At 51.3% G+C, this 22,047-nt stretch overlaps 1 protein-coding gene across 3 annotated transcripts in view; it reads right to left on the reverse strand.

Moving 5' to 3' along the window:
• Positions 1-4,970: 4,970 nt before the first annotated feature.
• The window catches only part of csnk2b (casein kinase 2, beta polypeptide), a 42,942-nt gene continuing 25,865 nt past the window's right edge, over positions 4,971-22,047 (reverse strand). For all 3 annotated transcript variants that reach the window (XM_072549881.1, XM_072549880.1, XM_072549882.1), the window contains exons 3-6: positions 18,109-18,211; positions 15,443-15,558; positions 10,396-10,471; positions 4,971-5,184 (exon numbers count right to left, since the gene is read on the reverse strand). In XM_072549881.1, the coding sequence (XP_072405982.1) occupies positions 4,991-5,184; positions 10,396-10,471; positions 15,443-15,558; positions 18,109-18,211 (489 nt within the window). In that variant the 3' untranslated portion in view covers positions 4,971-4,990. The remainder of the gene's footprint in view (positions 5,185-10,395; positions 10,472-15,442; positions 15,559-18,108; positions 18,212-22,047) is intronic.

The following is a 22,047-nucleotide window of genomic DNA, read 5'->3' on the forward strand; positions in this document are numbered from 1 at the left end:
GCCATTTGGCCCATTAAGTCCACACTGACCCTATGAAGAGCATTCCACCCAGACCCACCCAATCCCTGTAACCCTGCATTTCCCATAGCCAGCCCACCTAACCTGCACAGCTCCGGACATTAAGGGCAACTGAATATGGCCAACCAACCTAATCTGCACACCTTCGGTGGACTCTAACCTGGTGTTGAGAGATTTCAGATTTCATCCAGGGATGTGCAAGTTAGGGGGATTGGTCGTGGGAAGTTGCCACATAAAGCCAGGGATGTGCAGGTTAGGGTGGACAATCATGCCTGGGATGCTACTCAGAGGGTCTGTGTAGACTCAAAAGGACTGATTGACCTCTTTCTGCCCTGTCGAGATTGTGTGATTCTAGTAAGATCAGGAAGCACATCGGAGAAGGGGAGGGGGTGGGAGTTAAAACCCTGGAAATGACCAGTGCCAAAAGACAGTGGGTGCTGTGAGCTTCCATCTGAGGAGATGAGAGATGTGGACCCCTGTTAGGAGTAGGATAACCTTCTCAGCCCAGCCAGCACACTGCTCCAGGCCTGTGCAGTCACTGAAGCTGCCTCAGACTAACCTTCAGAAGAGAAGCTTCCACTGTGCCTTTGCCTCGTGAGCCTCCTGCTTGACACCAGAGCTCACTGGACTGAACTGTGGCAAACCCATTGCGCATACGACACTTGTGGGGAAAGAGAGAGGAACGCTTTCAGCCTATCAGTCTGCTCTGGATTACCAAACTGGAACTGGCCTTCCCTTCCCGCACTCTCCACTTAGACAAGGTTCGCAGAGTTCAAACAGTAACAAGGGGTCGGGATACAATTCAGGCTAGCTGGCTCTTCCCTCAGACGCAGGAATGAACTTCCACAGCAAGTGATGGACGTGGATGCAGTTACAGCATTTCAGACATTTGGAGAAGTACACGGATAGGAAAGGCTGGGAGGAACATGGATCCTGGGAGCAGGCAGGTGGCACTCTTAGTTTGGGATTATGGTTGGTAAAGACTGTTGGACCAAACGGTCTGTGTCCGTACTATATGACTGTGACTGACGGGAGGTGAGAGGACTCTGAAAAGACGAGGCTGCAGTGTCGTGTGGGAGCGCTCCCCTGATGGAATTGTGAGGGCAGAGCCAGGAACGTGAGTCAAGGCCAGTGTCTGTGATCTCTCCGCAAGGTGTGACAGTACTGTGACTGAAATTGGTTGTTTTACGACAGAGGCGCGGAGCTGTCCAGTTGAAAAACCAGTGAACAGCTTGAGGCGCCTTGGGGCTTTTCTCCCTCTCAGAAGCCATAACAATAGAATCAGCCTGAATGGGCGTGGCCCAGCTCCTGCCTAGAGAACCAGTCACCTTTCGTTTAGCTTTCAGCAGTTGCTGCTGGGATCGAGACATAGTGATAGCTATTTGCCCCCTCCCTCGGTTACAGCCACAAGCTGGGAGTTTTCTGCCTGTTATTGGAACTGCATACGAGACAAACTGGTTTCTGAATTTGCCTTTTTGCCAAGGGTATCTTTATAGGATGCTAATGTATTGGATTAGTTAATTCGCAATGGTTACATATCTATTGTTCTGTTAAGTTTCCCACTAGAGTTAAGTTAATCCAATTCCTCCTTTCCTTTCATTGTTCTATTTTATCTATAATATTTGAAGAAATTGCAATTTGCTTAACGTCAAATAGTTTGACCAATCCAATTGCTTCTAAACTTTTGAAATAAGGAAACGTGAGGGTCTAGACGACCGTCTGAATATCTGGAAGGGGTTTGGTCTGGCCAGAGCAGAGGCAGCTCCCAACTTATGCTGATCAAAGCAGAAACTGTGATTGTAATCCCATTTCCTCATTGAAAAATTCCACAGGTGATGCTCCAACATCACTAAAGTGCCCTTTTCAGTTCGTACAATTGTTCCCCTCCCCACCCTCCTCAGAAATACCCAGCAAGTGGCTCTCCTCTGTGTAGGTAGTGCCCTGCCCATTTATCAGAACTCCCTGAACCATAAGACACAGGAGCAGAAATTAGGCCATTCAGCCCATCGAGTCTGCTCTGGACGAATAGGTTCTAGGGTATCAAGAGGGTCAAGGGTTACAGGGAGAAAGTCGGAGAATGGGATGAGAAACCTATCTACCTTTGTCTTAAATAAACTCACTGACCTGGCCCCCACAGCCTTCTGTGGTAATGAATTCCATTGATTCCCCACTCTCCAGCTGATGAAGTTTCTTCTTAACTCTGTTCTTAAAAGGTCTTCCCTTTACTCTAAGGCTGTGCTCTTGGTCCTAGTCTCTCCCACCAATGGGAACATCTTCCCAACATCGACTCTGTCCAGGTCATTCAGTATGTTTCAATTAGACCCCGCCCACCCCTGTCCTTCTAAACTCCCATCGAGTATAAACCCAGAGTCCCCAAACGTTCCCGAGATGTTAAATTTTTCATTGCTGGGCCCATTCTCACAAACAGTGGAGGGCAGGTAAACCCAGGCATGGTGACTGTTCAGACTGACATACAGACGAATCCCACCGGTAACTGTGTGACCACTGAACAAGGCCAGTGCTGTAAAAGAACAGCCTCCACTGTTACTAACCCATTAAGACTTGCTCACTTCGGCACTGTGTTCACCGGTATTACTGGAATAAGGACAGACATATTCTCTATGTTCTCTGTCTGGCACGCATCAGGACAATTGGCAAGAAATGTCAACACAATGGATAGAGCAGGATTTGTACAGGACAAGGGGGCAGTGCTGATTGGCTGGAACGTAGATCCTGAATGCTAGATTCTGCATGGCAATGCAGAATCTGCCAGTCAGAGGAGTGCGATGCCTTGGAACATTCAATGTGCCCAGTTTAATACTTTCAAAAAGGACAAAGAAATAAGCTTGAAAGTTAACTATCAAGGTTTGTAGCTCAGGTTGAGGTTGAGGGTGGAGGTTTGCTCGCTGAGCTGTAGGTTTGATATCCAGACGTTCGTTACCTGGCTCAGTAACATCATCAGTGGGGACCTCTAAGTGAAGTGAAGCTGTTGGCTCCTGCTTTCTATTTATATCTTTCTCCTGGATGGGGTTCCTAGGGTTTGTGGTGATGTCATTTCCTGTTCGTTTTCTGAGGGGTTGATAGATGGTATCTAGATCTATGTGTTTGTTTTTGGCGTTGTGGTTGGAGTGCCATCTCGGAATTCTCTGGCATGTCTTTGCTTAGCCTGTCCCAGGATAGATGTGTTGTCCCAGTGGAAATGGTGGTTTTTTTTCAACCGTGTGTAGGGCTACGAGGGAGAGAGGGTCGTGTCTTTTCGTGTCTTTTCCTTTTGTGATGACCCCAGATTGTTGGTTTGATGGTTGGTCGGGCTGTTTGTTCTCGTCTTTGCATTACTGTGTCTGCTATGAATCCTGATAGCGGAGATCCCATGGGTGTGTCATTGGTTTGTTTGTAGATTATTTTGTTGAAAGTAAAGTGGATGGTGAGGCACAGGTCCACAAAACGAAACAAGATCGAAGAGACATTTAAGATCATCAACAACACCCTCACAGGCATAAAGTTCACCAAGGAGGAAGAAACCGACAACAAACTCGCATTCCTGAACGTCACAGTCGAAAGAACGGACAGCGGAGAACTACAAACCTGTGTATACAGAAAACCGACAAACACTGACCAAATACTTAACTACACCAGCAACCATCCTAACACACACAAACGAAGCTGTATCAGAACACTATTCCAACGTTCCACCACACACTGCAGCACAGACGAACTTCAGAAAACAGAGGAGAACCTATACGACGTATTCAAGAAGAACGGATACTCAAAAAATACAGTCCGCAGATTCCTCAAGAACAAACCACGACAAGCAGACCAAACACAGCCAGAAACCCTAACCACCTTACCGTACATCAAAGAAGTTTCAGAAATGACAGCCAGAATACTAAGACCCCTTGGAATCCTAGAAACACACAAACCCACCAACGCTCTCAAACAAAAACTAACAAACTTAAAAGACCCCGTACATCCCACGGACAAAACCAACGTCATCTACAAAATTCCATGCAAGGATTGCCACAAACACTACGTAGGACAAACAGGAAGAAAGTTAGCCACCAGGATACACAAACACCAGCTAGCCACAAAAAGACACGACCCTCTCTCCCTCATAGCCCTACACACGGATGAAAACAACCACCATTCCGACTGGGACAACACATCTATCCTGGGGCAGGCTAGGCAAAGGCATGCCAGAGAATTCCCAGAGGCCTGGCACTCCAACCACAACGCCACAAACAAACACATAGATCTAGGTACCATCTATCAACCCCTCAGAAAATGAGCAGGAAATGACATCACCACAAACCCCAGGAACCCCATCCAGGAGAAAGATATAAATAGAAAGCAGGAGACAACAGCTTCGCTTCACTTGGAGGTCGCCACTGATGATGTTACCGAGCCAGGTAACGAAACGTCTGGATATCAAACCTACAGCTCAGCGAGCAAACCTCCACCCTAAAGTTAACTATCAGTCATCATGTAACTGGCACATTCTCCATGGCAACAGGTCTACCAGAGCTCACTTGCCAACCCAGTGGCACTCTCCTCTCCCTCCCGTACGTCAGCATTTCCCGTTGATCGCCCTGATGAGCACAAAGGCAACAAACATCGACAAATCACCCTTCTGCAAGGAAATACCCAAGTTGGTTTGGCGCGCGCGCGCGAGAGAGAGAGAGAGAGAGAGAGAGAGAGGGAGAGAGAGAGAGCGCGCGCGAGAGAGCCCACAGAGATTAAGGAAAAGCACTTGATGGGAGTTGGGCCCACACTGAAAAACTTCAAAGTCTGTTGTATTTTGTTAGAAGGTGAAAGCGCAAGCTGCACGGGCTGTGCTTTATTTAAATAAAGAGGGGGAGGGGGGGGGGGGGGGGGGGGAAGAGGAGTAATTGCCTGAAGGGCTCCGGTAAACACCCCACGCCTGGGGGTGTCTGCACCATACACACCCCACCCAGTCTCTGTCCCACACCAAGCCTTACCTGGGAACAAACTGATTAGCTGGTCTCTTGGGCCTGTACTCTGGATGCACCATGAACAGCATGTGGGGGAAGCCAGTGCCGAAATAAGCCCCATCTGTGTGGTGATGCCGTGAGGACTTGGGTGTGTAAACGTCCATGCACTTGGGGCAATACAGCTTAACCATGGCCTCACCAGGGATATCAGACAGACCTGGGGGTAGCAGGAAAGGACAGACATCAGCAACATAGCCACATTTATTTTTAGTTGGGGTGGGGTGGGGTGGGGAAGAGAAGAGACAGAGAAAAAGGAGTAACATTGAAAACAAAATCAAAACGCAAAATAGTTGGGCTTTGTGCCCATTTAGAATGACTATTAACCACAAGCAAATCCAAGTGTTCAGACAGCGATAGTAACATGTCAAATTTCAGTGTGACACCAGGCTCAAATCAGCCACAAGTTTTCCATTTTTGTTGCTCAGGAGGTTGGTCATTGAACCTATTCACCACAAATGTTTCGAAACAAACAAGGAAAGGTTTAAAAGGGACCGACGGGACAACTTTTTCACAGAGGGTGGTGCGTGTATGGAATGAGCTGCCAGAGGATGTGGTGGAGGCTGGTACAATTACAGCATTTTAAAAAGGTGTCTGGATGGGTATATGAATAGGAAGGGTTTGGAGGGATATGGGCCGGTGCTGGCAGGTGGGACTAGATTGGGTTGGGATATCTGGTCGCCATGGACAGGTTGGACCGAAGGGTCTCTTTCCGTGCTGTATGACTCTATGACTCTGTCAAAAGTTCACAACACAAAGAGAAGCACAAATTATATTACACAAGATGGGGGGGGGGGGGAAAGAGTCTGGGATGAGGGGTCACAGTCGAATACTAAGGGGCAGGCCATCCAGGACTGAGATGAGGAAGAATTTCTTCACTCAGTCATGAATCTGTGGAATTCTGTCCCACAGGAATTCTCTCCCATTCAAGAGGGAGCTGCAGGTGGGCCTTGTGGCTGAAGAGATCAGGGAGCGTGGGAGGAGATGGCGGGAGTGGGATACTGAGATTGTATCATATTGAATGGTGGGTGAGGCTCGAAGGGCCGAATGGCCTCCTGCTGCACCTATATTCCAGGTTTCAATAAAGCTTCTTGACCAACTGGTCACAGCTGACCTAATGATGCCGAAAGCAGGTTGCTGTGCTTTCACTATCTGGTATTTTCTTCAGTTAGTGTCCCGCAGAGACCCTTAAACTGTTACCTCAGCTCACTGGTACTTGATCTATGTTCTGGAAATTCCTGTCCCCAATGTTCATTCTGAAACCTCCTCACAGCCCACTGGTTTCACAACATGCACCGAGCTGCAAGTATTGTTGGATTTGTTCCTAATACTACTGCATGGAGACTACTGACAGCACCCCTGCTGCTCTCGGCCTCTCCCCTTCTTGGGGATGGTGGTCTAGGAATGGGAAACATGACTAAACCTGAAAAACCAACACAAAACGGAACAGAAGCGACCAATTGCAACACGGTGGTTTTTAAGCTCACCCCACAATGAAGAGGGTTACCTCAGATTACATCAGGATCTTGATCAGACAGGCCAATGGGCTGAGGAGTGGCAGACAGAGCTTAATTTAGATAAATGTGAGGCACTGCAAATCAGAGCAGGACTTATACACTTAGTGGTAAGGTCGGAGGGAATGTTGCTGAACAAAGAGACCTTGGAGTCCAGGTTCATAGTGAGGATCTAAAATCTGGATTTAGGCTGTTCTCAGTAGCAACCATTTAATGCATGCCATTACTAACTACAAAAATGTAGGTTTGCTTGCTGAGCTGGGAGGTTCATTTCCAGATGTTTCGTCACCATACTAGGTAACATCTTCAGTGGGCCTCAGGCAAAGCACTGCACATGATCCCTGCTTTCTGTGTGTATGGGGGTTTCTTTGGGTTGTGATGTCATTTCCTGTTTCTTTTCTCAGGGGTGGTAGATGGGGTCTAACTCGATGTGTTTGTTGATAGCATTCTGGTTAGAATGCCATGCTCCTTGGAAATCTTGTGCTTGTCTCTGTTTGGCTTGTCCTAGGATGGATATGTTGTCCCAGTCGACTGGGAGGATCAGAAGGATGTTGTGAAACTTGGAAGGGTTTAGAAAAGATTTACAAGGATGTTGCCAGGGTTGGAGGGTTTGAGCTGCAGGGAGAGGCTGAACAGGCTGGGGCTGTTTCCCTTGAGTGTCGGAGGCTGAGGGGTGACCTTATAGAGGTTTATAAAATTATGAGGGGCATGGATAGGGTGAATATACAAGGTCTTTTCCCTGGGGTCAGGGAGTCCAGAACTGGAGGGCATAGGTTTAGGGTGAGAGGGGAAAGATATAAAAGAGACCGATGCACAACTTTTTCACACAGAGGATGATACGTGTCTGGAATGAGCTGCCAGAGTATGTGGTGGAGGCTGGTACAATTACAACATTTAAAAGGCATCTGGATGGGTATATGAATAGGAAGGGTTTGGAGGGATATGGGCTGGGTGCTGACAGGTGGGACTAGATTGGGTTGGGATATCTGGGATAGTATGGACGGGTTGGACTGGAGGGTCTGTTTCCGTGCTGTGTGCCTCTCTGACTCGGACTCTCAGCACTGCTGTTTCTTATATGAAGAAAGCAATAAATCCTCACCATGTGTCAGAAACATGGACAGAGTTTACCAGGACCCCTTCTGGGATAGTGTCCCCGCTCTGGGCGGGGAGTACAGGGACCCCTTCTGGGATACAGTGTCCCCGCTCTGGGCGGGGAGTACTGGGACCCCTTCTGGGATACAGTGTCCCCGCTCTGGGCGGGGAGTACTGGGACCCCTTCTGGGATACAGTGTCCCCGCTCTGGGCAGGGTGTACAGGGACCCCTTCTGGGATACAGTGTCCCTGCTCTGGGCGGGGAGTACAGGGACCCCGCTCTGGGCGGGGAGTACAGGGACCCCTTCTGGGATACAGTGTCCCCGCTCTGGGCAGGGTGTACAGGGACCCCTTCTGGGATACAGTGTCCCCGCTCTGGGCAGGGTGTACAGGGACCCCTTCTGGGATACAGTGTCCTCGCTCTGGGCAGGGTGTACAGGGACCCCTTCTGGGATAGTGTCCCTGCTCTGGGCGGGGTGTACAGGGACCCCTTCTGGGATACAGTGTCCCTGCTCTGGGCAGGGTGTACAGGGACCCCTTCTGGGATACAGTGTCCCCGCTCTGGGCGGGGTGTACAGGGACCCCTTCTGGGATACAGTGTCCCCGCTCTGGGCGGGGTGTACAGGGACCCCTTCTGGGATACAGTGTCCCCGCTCTGGGCAGGGTGTACAGGGACCCCTTCTGGGATACAGTGTCCCCGCTCTGGGCAGGGTGTACAGGGACCCCTTCTGGGATACAGTGTCCCCGCTCTGGGTGGGGTGCACAGGGACCCCTTCTGGGATACAGTGTCCCCGCTCTGGGTGGGGTGTACAGGGACCCCTTCTGGGATACAGTGTCCCCGCTCTGGGTGGGGTGTACAGGGACCCCTTCTGGGATACAGTGTCCCCGCTCTGGGCGGGGAGTACTGGGACCCCTTCTGGGATACAGTGTCCCCGCTCTGGGCAGGGTGTACAGGGACCCCTTCTGGGATACAGTGTCCCTGCTCTGGGCAGGGTGTACAGGGACCCCTTCTGGGATACAGTGTCCCCGCTCTGGGCAGGGTGTACAGGGACCCCCTTCTGGGATACAGTGTCCCCGCTCTGGGCGGGGAGTACAGGGACCCCTTCTGGGATACACAGTGTCCCTGCTCTGGGCAGGGTGTACAGGGACCCCGCTCTGGGTGGGGGAGTACAGGGACCCCTTCTGGGATACACAGTGTCCCCGCTCTGGGTGGGGGTGTACAGGGACCCCTTCTGGGATAAGTGTCCCTGCTCTGGGTGGGGGAGTACAGGGACCCCTTCTGGGATACAGTGTCCCCGCTCTGGGCGGGGTGTACAGGGACCCCTTCTGGGATACAGTGTCCCTGCTCTGGGCGGGATGTACAGGGACCCCTTCTGGGATAGTGTCCCTGCTCTGGGCGGGGTGTACAGGGACCCCTTCTGGGATACAGTATCCCTGCTCTGGGTGGGGTGCACAGAGACCCCTTCTGGGATACAGTGTCCCTGCTCTGGGTGGGGTGCACAGAGACCCCTTCTGGGATACAGTGTCCCTGCTCTGGGCGGGGTGTACAGGGACCCCTTCTGGGATACAGTGTCCCTGCTCTGGGCGGGGTGTACAGGGACCCCTTTTACAGTATCCCTGTCTGGTCACCCAGTTATGGGAAGGATATGATCAAGCTGGAGAGTTTTCAGAAGAGATGTACCAGGATGTTGCCAGGTATGGAAGGTTCAGTTCTCAAGAAAGGCTGGATAGCCTGGGACGTTTTGCATTCGAGTGTAGGAGGTTGAGAGATGAGCTGACATAACTTATAAAATAATGAGGGGTATTGATACAGTTGCCAGGCGGTGTCTTTTCTCAACAATGGGAAATTCTCTTAGATGAGGGAGGCACATTTCTAGGGGAGGGGAGAGAGATTTTAAAAAACACAGGGCCATCTTGGTTTTTACACTCTGGGTTAATGTGTGGAATGAATATCCTGAGGACGTGGTGAAATGCAGTTACACCTTTTAAAAAGACATTTCGCTGCATACATGGATAGGAAAAGGTGTTGGAGGGATATAGGCCAGGAGCAGGCAGGTGGGACTGGTTCAGTTTGGGGATTATTGTCAGCATGGACTGGTTGGGCTGAAGGGTGTGTTTCCGTGCTGTATGACTCTGACTTTACGAGAACGAGGAGAGAGAGAGGAGGCAGTGCAGTGCCTCAAGCCTGCTTCATGTTCAATTTGATCCCGCCTGATCTCATCTCAGACTTAGCTCCACTTGGCTGTCCATGCTCCATACCCCCTCAACCTGAATTAAAAATCGGTGTCCCCGCCTTGAATTTACTCAGGGGCCCATCATCCGCCACACTCCACAGATTCACAACCCTTGGAGAGAAAGGAAGGATTTCCAAAGTCATGCTTAAATCTGCTCCTCTACAGCTGAAAGCTATGATCTCTGATTCTCGATTGATCCTCAAGAAGCAATATCCTCTCTACACCTGCTCTGTCAATTCCCTTCCACATCATTCATATCTCCATGAGATCACCTCTCATTTTTGTAAACTCCAGAGCAAAAATCAATCTGATCGTAAACTCAGTGTCTTTGCTCAAAGGAACCCCTTGACAAAAGCCCTCCATGAACAGAGATAAAGAAGCCCACCTCCATTCTCCCATTTGTTGGATTATTGGAGAGATGACCGTTCGTCCAATGATATTAGTGCTGCATTCCAACAGGAGCACTCTCAGTGACTGAGACACACTCTCTGGGACATCCTATGGCTCTGTCTCAAACAGAGGTTCACTTACCAATAGGAAGCATGGGCTGGTTCTCACAGTACACTCGAGGACAGTAGCCAAAGTCTCCCTGCTGGTATTTCTCAAGCTGAAAGGAAACACATCGATTCCATTAAGCACAGCAAAAGTCACAAGCAAAAGCTGCAAATAATGTGGGGAAGGTTTCGGAGACATGTGTGAATAGGAGCAGGTAGACTTTGATTTCTGTTTGTGAACCTGTGTGCACGCTTGGTGGGTGGGACAGCAAAGCAAGTAAAGAGACAGAACAGTCACAATGCTATTCAATGGCAGAACAACATCAAGGGACCGAACAGCCTCGGTCTGCCCTGAGGGCAGTTGTCTTTTGTTGGACTGAAGGGGGCAAGGAGAAGATCTGTAACCAATGATCAACTGATCCATGGTCAAAGTGCTCATCAGGACTGGTCAATAATGCCCAGTGAGATTGTAAACCAGCCTTACCTGGCACACAGGCAGAAAAATAAATAAGCAAGGGCAAGATTACTGGTTGAGACAGTGGGCCCTGGGATTAATGGGGGGTAGCGGTTTCCCTCTGTCCCACAGCATGAAGGAAGAGAAACCAGGCTGAAGTGGGAGCACCTCCATCTCGGACTTGGGATAAAATCCAAGTTTGGGATCTGTGGTGGATCTACAAGGAAGTGCTGTACCGGGGTGGGGGTTACTGGAACGGCCGGTCAGGTATATCCCAGGGAAGGGCGGGGGTCTGGAATGGCTGGTCAGGTATATCCCAGGGAAGGGTGGGAGTTGAGGAGCCTCATATGGAGCAGAAACAGTATCAACAGCCTGTTGATAAGTTGTAAATTCTATGACACCAACGCAGAGAGGGAAATGGCTTGCTGAACTGATGTCCAGTCACGTATATTATTGATGTGCAGCACTAGATTGCTCAATGCCTTTCCAATCATCATCCTCAGGGTGTGAGGACCTCTCTCTGGAGCTGGACCTCTTACCCCAGAGGCAGGACATGACCACGTGACCACACAAGTCCTCAACCTCTGTTTCCACCTTTCCCCACAGATTAATCTCTGTACATGAGCTGGTTCAGGTTAAAAGAGAAATTGGCAATGGTGTTCATTTATTTTGAAAGTTCATGTATGGAATGCAGGCACCGCAGGCAGGATGCTGCATTTATTACCCCTGCCTGGAGTTGCCCCCCCCCACCTTTGTGAAGGTGGGCATGAGCTGCATTTACTGCCCATTCCCTAGTTACGCCCCCCCTTGAGAAGGTGGGGGTGAGCTGCATTTACTGCCCCTGTCCCTAGTTTCCCCCCCCTTGAGAAGGTGGGGGTGCGCTGCATTTACTGCCCCTGTCCCTAGTTGCCCCCCCCTTGAGAAGGTGGGGGTGAGCTGCATTTACTGCCCCTGTCCCTAGTTACCCCCCTTAAGGTGGGGATGAGCTGCATTTACTGCCCCTGTCCCTAGTTGCCCCCCCCTTGGGAAGGTGGGGGGTGAGCTGCATTTCCTGCCCCTGTCCCTAGTTGCCCCCCCCTTGAGAAGGTGGGGGTGAGCTGCATTTACTGCCCCTGTCCCTAGTTGCCCCCCCTTGAGAAGGTGGGGGTGAGCTGCATTTACTGCCCATTCCCTAGTTGCCCCCCCCTTGAGAAGGTGGGGGTGCGCTGCATTTACTGCCCCTGTCCCTAGTTGCCCCCCCTTGAGAAGGTGGGGGTGAGCTGCATTTACTGCCCCTGTCCCTAGTTGCCCCCCCTTGAGAAGGTGGGGGTGAGCTGCATTTACTGCCCATTCCCTAGTTACGCCCCCCCTTGAGAAGGTGGGGGTGAGCTGCATTTATTACCCCCACCCTTGAGAAGGTGGGGGTGAGCTGCATTTCCTATCCTGTACCCAGTTGCCCCCCCCTTGAGAAGGTGGGGGTGAGCTGCATTTACTGCCCCTGTCCCTAGTTGCCCCCCCCCCCCCGAGAAGGTGGGGGTGAGCTGCATTTACTGCCCCTGTCCCTAGTTGCCCCCCCTTGAGAAGGTGGGGGTGAGCTGCATTTCCTGCCCCTGTCCCTAGTTGCCCCCCCCTTGAGAAGGTGGGGGTGAGCTGCATTTCCTGCCCCTGTCCCTAGTTGCCCCCCCCCCCGAGAAGGTGGGGGTGAGCTGCATTTCCTGCCCCTGTCCCTAGTTGCCCCCCCCTTGAGAAGGTGGGGGTGAGCTGCCTTCTTGAACCGCTGCAGTCCATGTGCTGTGGGTAGACCCACAATGTCCCTTAGGGAGGGAATTCCAGGATTGGGACCCAGTTTGAAGTCTGTCCCATTCAGCATGGTGACAGTGCCACACAACACGGTGAACCAAGCAAGGTAATAACAAGGACTGCAGATGTTAGAAGCCAGAGTCTAGATTAGAGTAGTGCTGGAAAAGCACAGCAGGTCTGGCAGCTGCTCCTCAGATGCTGCCTGAGCTGCTGTGCTTTTCCAGCACCACTCGAATCTAGACAGTGAATCAAGCGCACACTGCACCTTGCTGTTTCAGGGTTTCTGGCTCCAGGATAAAATGAAAGCCAGGTGGTGTTCCTCTCTGTACCTGCACAAACCAGCAGAGGGGTGAGCCAGCATGCCTCAAGAGTCCTGTGTTGACAGAATCCTCATGTCCCCTTCCTAAAGGGGCCCACAACTGTCTGTAAACCACTCCCAGTTTTCCCAGTCAGTGCGCCCTGGGTGCAGGGTGACTGGTTACCTTTGCTGTGAAAAGGTGCTACCCAAACAAGTGGCTATTTGAGGGGGTTCGGATGATCGAATGACGAGCATCAGTGGATCGCAGTGAATGAATCATGGGGAACAGGGTGGAGAGCACACAGTAAAGCCTCCGCTTCAGGGATGGGTGTGGGGGTGCTTGTGTGGGCACGGCAGGAGAAGTGGGGAGACAGACCGAGAGACAGGAGTGAGAGGGAGGGTTGGGATGGTTAATGGAAGCACTCGTGAATGAAGTGCAGAGAGACTGGGAGGGAGCTGCAAGAAGGGACTCATTGAGACCACCCCCTGTGAACTTCCATAATATGATCTGGAAATCACAGCAAATAGTTTTTAATGCAGACTCTTCCCATATTTCCTAAATCATCCACTCAAACATGATCGCTCCCAACCATTTGGCTTTATCATAAGTTGGTGGTGATGGTGGTGGAGCGTCGCCATGGAAGAGTTACAGTTCACTAACAGCCTTGTGGATCCCTGAGCCATAAAGGAGGCTGGGAAAACACGGATTGAGAAATGTGATGGGAGGTAGATGGCAAACCAGGCTGCATTCCTCAAAGGTGCCTGATACTTTGGGTGTTTGTCATCTTTTACAAAACAAACCAACAGCAACCAGTCTTTCCAGTTCAACAGCACGGAATGCCTGGTGTTTGGAGGCTTCCTGGCAACATCCCTGTTCACTGTTGTTGTTCTCAGCCATGGGACTTTACTGAATCCAGGGAGGGAGGGGAGGAGAGAGAGAGAGAGAGAGAGAGAGAGAGAGACAGACACACACACAGGGAGTGCACCTTTTCCCTGGTTCACGTGCACCGTGCCCAGTTGGGCGACTGACAGGGCAAGCCAACTCCTGCCCAGAATACATTTGTAAATGTTGCTCCAGGATTTGCAAACTGGGTGGAGGCCCATTGCACTGAATGACTCATACTGCTGCTGTAGGGGTGGGGCGGGGGGGGGGAAGAGAGAGAGAGAGAGAGAGAGAGAGAGAGAGAGAGAGAGAGAGAGAGAGAGAGAGAGAGAGAGACTTGCATTGGGGTTGGTACACTGAAGGGCTGTCATATCAGTGTCTGGGGTATGGGTTGGGCTGGAGGGTTCCTGTGTCGATTGACAGAGTAAACCAGGCTGACTGATAGTGCAGTTTCGATAACTAACAGGCAAACTCATTGAAACAGAAAATGCTGAAGGAATCTGAGAGGGTACACACATTCCCCCCTCCTCATTCTCCTGTTAAACACTGCTGTACTGTGTCTTCGCAAATTTGTTTGGTTCTGTCTCTGCTGCATGCCAACGATCACAAGACAAGCTAAACAGAGGACAGCCAGAATTCCCAGCAGCATGGTAGTCAGTCACAGACTAGCATGTCGACCTGGACCCAATATAGGGAACACTACAACAAACAACTGGAAGCAACAGGAACACATTACAGCAGTGCTTCACAGGGGCCTCTACAGCACTGAGGGCGTCCCCGAGACAGGAAACAAAACGCCTGCAAATCAACTTCCCAGCTCGGCGAACTTCGAGCTACAAACCTTTACGCAAACCTTCAGCACCCTTGGTCTGCTGGTCAAGGACATTACTGCAAGGCACCAGTTCACAGTGTGCCGACGCCACCTTCTGACAGGAGGATAGCACTGCAGGAAGACCGGGGAATTCTCTGCAGGTTTGTTTCCCAACTCAGACAATGCAGAAAACAGCCCTCTTCCCTCCCTATCCATGTAACCACCCAGCTGCCTCTGAAATGTCCCAGCTTGCCTGTTCCCACCCCCTCTTCTCGCAGTGTGTTCCAGCTCCACCTGCTCTCTGCGTGAAAATCTTCCCTCACACATCTCCCAGAAACACACCCCCCCCCCCCCCCCCGCCCCCCCCCTCACCTTGACCCTGCGCCCCCTTGTAATTCAAACTTCAACCCTGGGAAAAGCCCCTGACTATCCCACCCTGTCTGTTCCCTTCATTACTGTGTCGCCCTCGATCAGGGTCTCCCCTCAATCACTGTCTTTCCAGTGAAAACAATCCTGGTCCTTTTAACCTTCCCTCACAGTCAATGCTCTCGAGACCAGGCAGCGTCCTGGTGAACCTTCCCTGCACTCACTCTCTCTCACCCCCCAAAGCTTCCACCACCTCCTGATGGTGTGGCGACCAAAACTGCACATAATACTCCAAATGCAGCCCAAAAAGGGTTTTATAGAGCTGCAACGTGGTTGGCCAATGCTTGTACTCCATGCCCCACGAGTTTACAAGTTTCCCTGGGCCTTTTGCCCCCCAGCGTTTCAAGTTTGTTCTTTCTTTTGTCTGTAACAGTAAAACCGACACCCCCAAACCCCCCAGGAAAGGGGAGAGGGGGTTGGTGAGCTGACCTACCATCTGAGCAATCCCTCTGTTGGTGAGAATGTAGCGGGCGTGAATCAGTCCGTACAGCATCTCAGCGGCTTGCTCGATAAGGTCACTCTGGTTCGGATTGTCCTCCAGTTCCTCATCTGCTTAACAGAACGATAGACAGAAATGTCAGCGGGAGGTTACAGTCAGAGGAAGGCACACAGCTCCCTGCCAGCCTCAGCAAAGTACAGGACGCCACATTTCAAACATCCCCACCAAGTCAACTTCACAAACCCTCAACTCCGTCAGGGGGAGATGGACCCCCACCAGGGAAGGTACAGCAGCAGGAGGCTGTCGCGCTGTCTCAGGCAAGAGAAGGTAGAACTTGAAAAGGATGGGGTCAATTAGCCAGGCCCCAGATGGGAAGCCTGGGGCAGTCGCTGAGAAAGCAGACTGCTGAGCAAGACGTGAGGTAGAGCGTGGGGGTGAACTTGGAGGGGTCATTCCAGGGTGGTGCTGCATGAAGGGCTCATGTGGTGCACTAGTAGCATCCGTACCTCTGAGGCAGGAGGCCCAGGGGGAAGGCCCACCTGCTTCAGAGGTGGGTCCCACCGTCCCTGAGCAGGTGGTGGAGGGAATCTCTGAACCTGCCTCCCAGGCTGACAGAGTGAACCGGCCGTGGGAGGTTGGAACAGCTCATGGATGCTCTATGTCTCCAATTATGGACAGGCACAGGCCTGTCTCCTTTCCTACCAACTAAACAAGAATGAACCAGGGAAAATAAAAACGTTTTGGACCAAATGTTCAGAAGGTAACTACAGGAATGAAAGCAAAGTGCTGCTCCCACAGCACCACAAAGCTCAGCAGCTCCCTCTCTTACACAGTTAACAATACAGGAGGCAGCCATTCAGCCCCTCCAGCCTGTTCCACCCATTGCTGACCCAGAGGGCCATGCCCTTCATACCCTTGCTGGGTATTAAGCCACATGGATCTCCTCTGAATGACTACCAATATCAGCCCAGCTGTCCTTCGATACTGGGCCCAAAACTGTCCAGTATTCCAGGAGTCAGCTGACTGACTCCTTGTACACTCTCAGCAAAACCTCCCTGCTTTCATACTCCATTCCCCTTCAAATAAAGGCCAACTTTCCATGTCCCTTCCCCCATGACCTGCGGATCCAAGTTCCTGATGATTCACAGCCTGGAAATATGGTTTGAGTCAGTGGGCAGCAGCTCACTCAGACTTCAGCACGATACGGAATAGGAGCCAAACCGCATGCAAAAGGCTGGCTCTCTCGCTCGCCAATGAGATGCAGGCACAGTGAGACGAGGGGACTGAGCAAGGATTAAACTTGCTCCCACCTTGCTCCCAACACGGCAGCTTTTCACCTCGGAGAGAGGTGTTCCAAGCCGTGCCCTGGCTGGAAATTTGGTGAGAATTTTATTCCAGTTGCAAAGAGGCACAGGCCCACAGCACACAGGAGCCCTTGGCCGTGCTTCAAGCTGATGTTAGACAGGGACACAGCAGCATGTCTGGATTTGTTCAATGGAAACACAGCCCTCAGGGCTACAGTTGGGTGTTTGGAGCCCAGGCACAGTGCAGTAAACTGCACCACCTCCTGGTGGAGGAACTATATGGCACAGTGCACACAACAACAACACTTCACTGTGTCATGGGATACATGGCAACAATAAAATCAAAGACGACTCTGTGAATACTCCCTGTGTGAGAGATACAGTCCCCATTTCCAGAAAGAATCAGATTTTGGATTCTGTTCAAAGGAAACCACTGGGTGTAACAGATCTCTGGGTGTGACAGGTCAAGTGCATTAGTTAGTGAACATAAGAACAGGGAGGAGGCCATTCAGCCCCTCAAACCTGTTCAACCGCTTGGTGAGATCCTGGCTGATCTATGCCTAACTCCACATATCTGCCTTTGGCCCATATTCCTTAATCTCCTCGCTGAACAAAACTATATCCATTAACGACTGATCCAACATCCACTGCCATTTGTGGTACAGTCTCAAAACTCTCCCACCTTTGGTGGGTGGGAATGCTTCTGAACATCTCTCCTGAATGGTGCAGGACCACCACCTCAGTCTTAGCTCCCTCGTTCTAGAATCCACAACCAGTGGGGATAGCTTACCTACCCGGTCTTTTCCTGTTAATATCCTGAAGACTTTAATCAGATCATCCTTGACCTTCTAAAAAAATCTGGAGAAAACAGGCCTCATTTGTCTAACTGCTCCTTATAACGTCACCTCTGCAGTCCAAGTCCCATTGCTTGTTCTCCCTCCATGGAGACACCACCCTTCTGAAGGTGGAGTGCTGAGATCTGCTCTCAGTACTCGAAATGGGCTCTATCCAGGGCTTTGTGTAACTTCTGTATCCCAGGGATATAAAGCTTTGGTGGTCAAGTGCGTGACTCCTTACCCTGTATTTCTGGGAGATAAGATGGACTGGTCCTCCCAAACTCAGTCAACAATGTGCCTTCACCCAGATGCTGTCCAGACTGGGAAGGAATGGGTGTCATCATGGGGGAGGGAGGGAGGGAGTGGGACTCTCACTGACAGCGTCTCTCTCCCTCCCCCTCCCCCCCCCCCCCCAGCAGTATGGCAGAGTGCAGGGACAGCCAGCCCTGGAGCAGAGGGACAGGACAGCTGCACTGTCAGTCTGGACCCCACAGCTCCCATCATCTTTACCACCACATACCGGGCTCAAGGTCCAGAATCATATCCAGCGCCTGGCGGTAATGAGGCACCTGCTCATTCAGGCCGGTCAGATTGAACTTGTCCTGAATATAATCTTCATCGACCTAGGTGAGAGAAACAGACAGGGGGCGGTGAACATACAGGACTGGAACAGTGGCAAGTCAGTCACTCACTCAACAACTGAACAAGGGGGCATAGCTTTAAATTAAGGCGGGGTAGATATAGGACTGATGTTAGGGGTAGGTTCTTCACTCAGCGAGTCGTGAGTTCATGGAATGCCCTGCCAGTAGCAGTGGTGGACTCTCCCTCTTTATGGGTATTTAAGCGGGCATTGGATAGGTATATGGAGGATGGTGGGTTAGTGTAGGTTAGGTGGGCTTTGATCGGCGCAACATCAAGGGCCAAAGGGCCTGTACTGCGCTGTATTCTTCTATGTTCTATGAACAAATAACCCAAGGCCAACTCAGTGTGCAAGCAGGCCATTCGGCCCACTGAGTCAATACCGACCCTCTGAAGAGCATCCCACCCGCCTATACCCAGACCCCTGCATTTCCCACGATTATTCCAACCAGCCTGTACAGCCATGAATACCATGGGTAATTCAGCATAGCCCAATCCACCCTCATCTGCATATTTTTAGACCGTGGGAGGAACTCCACACAGACAGTCACCCAGGACTGGAATCGAGCCTGGGTGTTGGGAGGCAGCAGTGCTAACCATAGAGCCGCCATTATCTACCTGACCATCAGTAAGGAGGGGGACAGGCCCTCGTTGCTATGGGGATGGAGGAGAGAGACAACAGCCTTCTCACAGATGGACATAGGCTGCAGCAGACACTGTGGACTTAGCCCCCACCCCAATTAATACCAGGTCCACGAATGATCAACAAACCTGACCTTTAAGACATTCAATAGCGGAGATAACTCAAGGGGAAGGGCCAGTTTTCCCGGCACTAAGCATCTTCGAGGTGTCTGAGGCAGTGGAGCTTCTGGGCTGAATTTGGCAGCTCCCGGTTCCTGTTCGGGGTTTCCTGCAGCAGAACCAGCACAGCTAGCCCTTGCTGCAGCTCTGATGGTCACAGCCTGGAGCAAGGGATCAGGGTCTGACCACTCAGCTTCCTCAAGTTCCATCTGTAAGACAATACCACCCACCCGCCTTGGTCTGCTCACCTCTGTATTGCAAAACAAAAGCCCCATCGACCTCATATTGGACGTTTTCAACTCTTTCCTGCCTGACAGATTAATTTTGGGCAAGAGATGCCCAGATTCCATTTCTCAAAATAAAAACAGCGAGTGCTGGAAAAACTCAACTGACTCAATGTATCCGTTAATATCATTGTTTCATTTTCTGATCAAGGGGAGACTGAGCCTTGGTACAATAAAACAGAATCAAAGTGGGGCTCATGGTCTGAAGCTGTTAGAACGACAGGCAGATTCCGGATGGGATTCCCACTTCAATCATACATTCCCTACAGTTGGAAGCAGGCCATTCAGCCCACGACCCTCTGAAGAGCATCCCACCCAAGACCCAGCCCTTAGCCTAACCCCATTAGCCCGGATTGCTCATGGCTCTTCCACCGAGTCTGTCCATCTCTGGATACCACAGGTTAACTGAGCACAGCCAATTCACTCTAATGTGCACATCGATGTCTGTGGAATGAAACTGGAACACCCAGGAGGAAACCCACACACGTGGGCAGAATGTGCTAACTCCATGCAGTCATACTGTCAGAGTCATACTGCACAGAAACTGACCCTTCGGTCCAAAGCTGCATGGTGACCAGGTTTCCCAACTGTCTCACACCATGGCCAAGCTAAAGAAGGGGAGATAATTTGTCTTGGAGAACAGCACCAACACAGATCCTTGGTCCTGTGAGGCACTAGTGCTAACCGTTGAGGTAGCACACCACCTTTCTCTGTAGGTGCAGAACTTGGAAAGCAGCACTGGGCAAGTTCTTGAGCAGTTTGACACAGAGATCGAGGTGGTACTGGAGGTTTAGGCAGGTTTAAAACGGGATAAATCCTCAGATCTGGGATGAGTTGCATCCCAGGCTGCTGTGGGAGAGGGGGGGAGGAAATCAGAGGGGCTGTGACCCAAATTTTTAACTCCCGTCTGACCACAGGGGAGGTGCCAGAGGACTGGAGGATGGCAAATTTGGTTCCATTCTTCAGGAACGTTGATAATTTTGGGAGGAGAGAATTAACTTACACTTTTGAGTGTGACGGTTTGATCAGGGAGAGGCTGCATGGCTTTGTTAGCAGCAAGTCCTACCTCTCAAATTTGATTGGATGTTTGAGGAACGACCAGCTGTGTCGTGAGGCTAGTGAAGTTGATGCACTTTGTACCAATTTACATTGCCCAAAGGATGCTGCTCACCAGCCAATCTCATGACCCATCTGCAACCATCCTTGCTGGATGCTCCACTTCTTTCTTTACATCCATTCGTGGGACGTTGGCGTCTCTCTCTCTAGACCAGGAACTGGCCACCCCCAATGGCCCAGAGAGCAGTAAAGATCAACCACATTGATGTGCGTCTGGAGTCACATGTCGGCCAGATCGGGTAAAGTCAGCAGTTTCCTTCCCTCAAGGACAGGAGGGAACCATTCTTCTCCTCCATTTCATCATCATAGTTCGATTCTCAACTCCAATTCCACCATCTGCCATGGTCAGATTCAAACCCAGGTCCTCACAACATCACACTGGCACGGTGGCTCAGGGGTTAGCACAGCTGCCTCATGGCGCCAGGGACCTGGGTTCGATTCCAACTTCGAGCAGACTGTCTGTGTGAAGTTTGCACATTCTCCCCGTGTCTGTGTGGGTTTCCTCCAGGCGCTGCAGTTTCCTCCCACAGTCCAAAGATGTGCAGGTTAGGGTGGATTGGCCATGGGAAATTGTCCCATAGTGCCCGAGGATGTGTAGGTTAGGGTGGATTGGCCATGGGAAATTGTCCCATAGTGCCCAGGGATGTGCAGGTTAGGGTGGATTGGCCATGGGAAATTGTCCCATAGTGTCCAGGGATGTGTAGGTTAGGGTGGATTGGCCAGGGGAAATTGTCCCATAGTGCCCGAGGATGTGCAGGTTAGGGTGGATTGGCCATGGGGAAATTGTCCCATAGTGCCCGAGGATGTGCAGGTTAGGGTGGATTGGCCATGGGAAATTGTCCCATAGTGCCCAGGGATGTGTAGGTTAGGGTGGATTGGCCATGGGGAAATTGTCCCATAGTGCCCGAGGATGTGCAGGTTAGGGTGGATTGGCCATGGGGAAATTGTCCCATAGTGCCCGAGGATGTGCAGGTTAGGGTGGATTGGCCATGGGGAAATTGTCCCATAGTGCCCGAGGATGTGCAGGTTAGGGTGGATTGGCCATGGGAAATTGTCCCATAGTGCCCAGGGATGTGCAGGTTAGGGTGGATTGGCCGTGGGGAAATTGTCCCATAGTGCCCAGGGATGTGCAGGTTAGGGTGGATTGGCCATGGGAAATTGTGCCCAGAGATGTGTAGCTTAGGTGCATCAGTCAGGGGTAGGGGAGTCAGTCTGGGTGGGTTACTCTTCGGAGGGTCATTGTGGGCTTGTTGGGCCCAAGGACACTGTAGGGATTTTAAGTCACCATGGATCCCTGGGATAACAGTCCAGTGATGATACCATGAGTCAGTGTCAAGGAGTCGAGTGTAGCTGGGCAGTGCGCCGATTGGAGATGAATTTTTAAAAAGACAACCACTGTGAGGTCACCACAGCAACACCTTGACCAGAATTATCCTGCCAGCCAACTGAGGCAAGTCCATACCCTCCCCCAACCCCCACTTGGAAATGTGATCCTCTTGCCTCTGTCCCGCTCCTGCAACAAGAGCCCGGTCTCTTCCTTCCCAACAAGGGGAGGGGAGGGGAGGGGAGGGGAGGGGAGGAGAGAGAGGTGGAGTGGAACGGGCTGAGCCTGCGGTGTA

Source organism: Chiloscyllium punctatum, chromosome 30, assembly GCF_047496795.1.
Source record: "Chiloscyllium punctatum isolate Juve2018m chromosome 30, sChiPun1.3, whole genome shotgun sequence".
Lineage (NCBI taxonomy): Eukaryota > Metazoa > Chordata > Chondrichthyes > Orectolobiformes > Hemiscylliidae > Chiloscyllium > Chiloscyllium punctatum.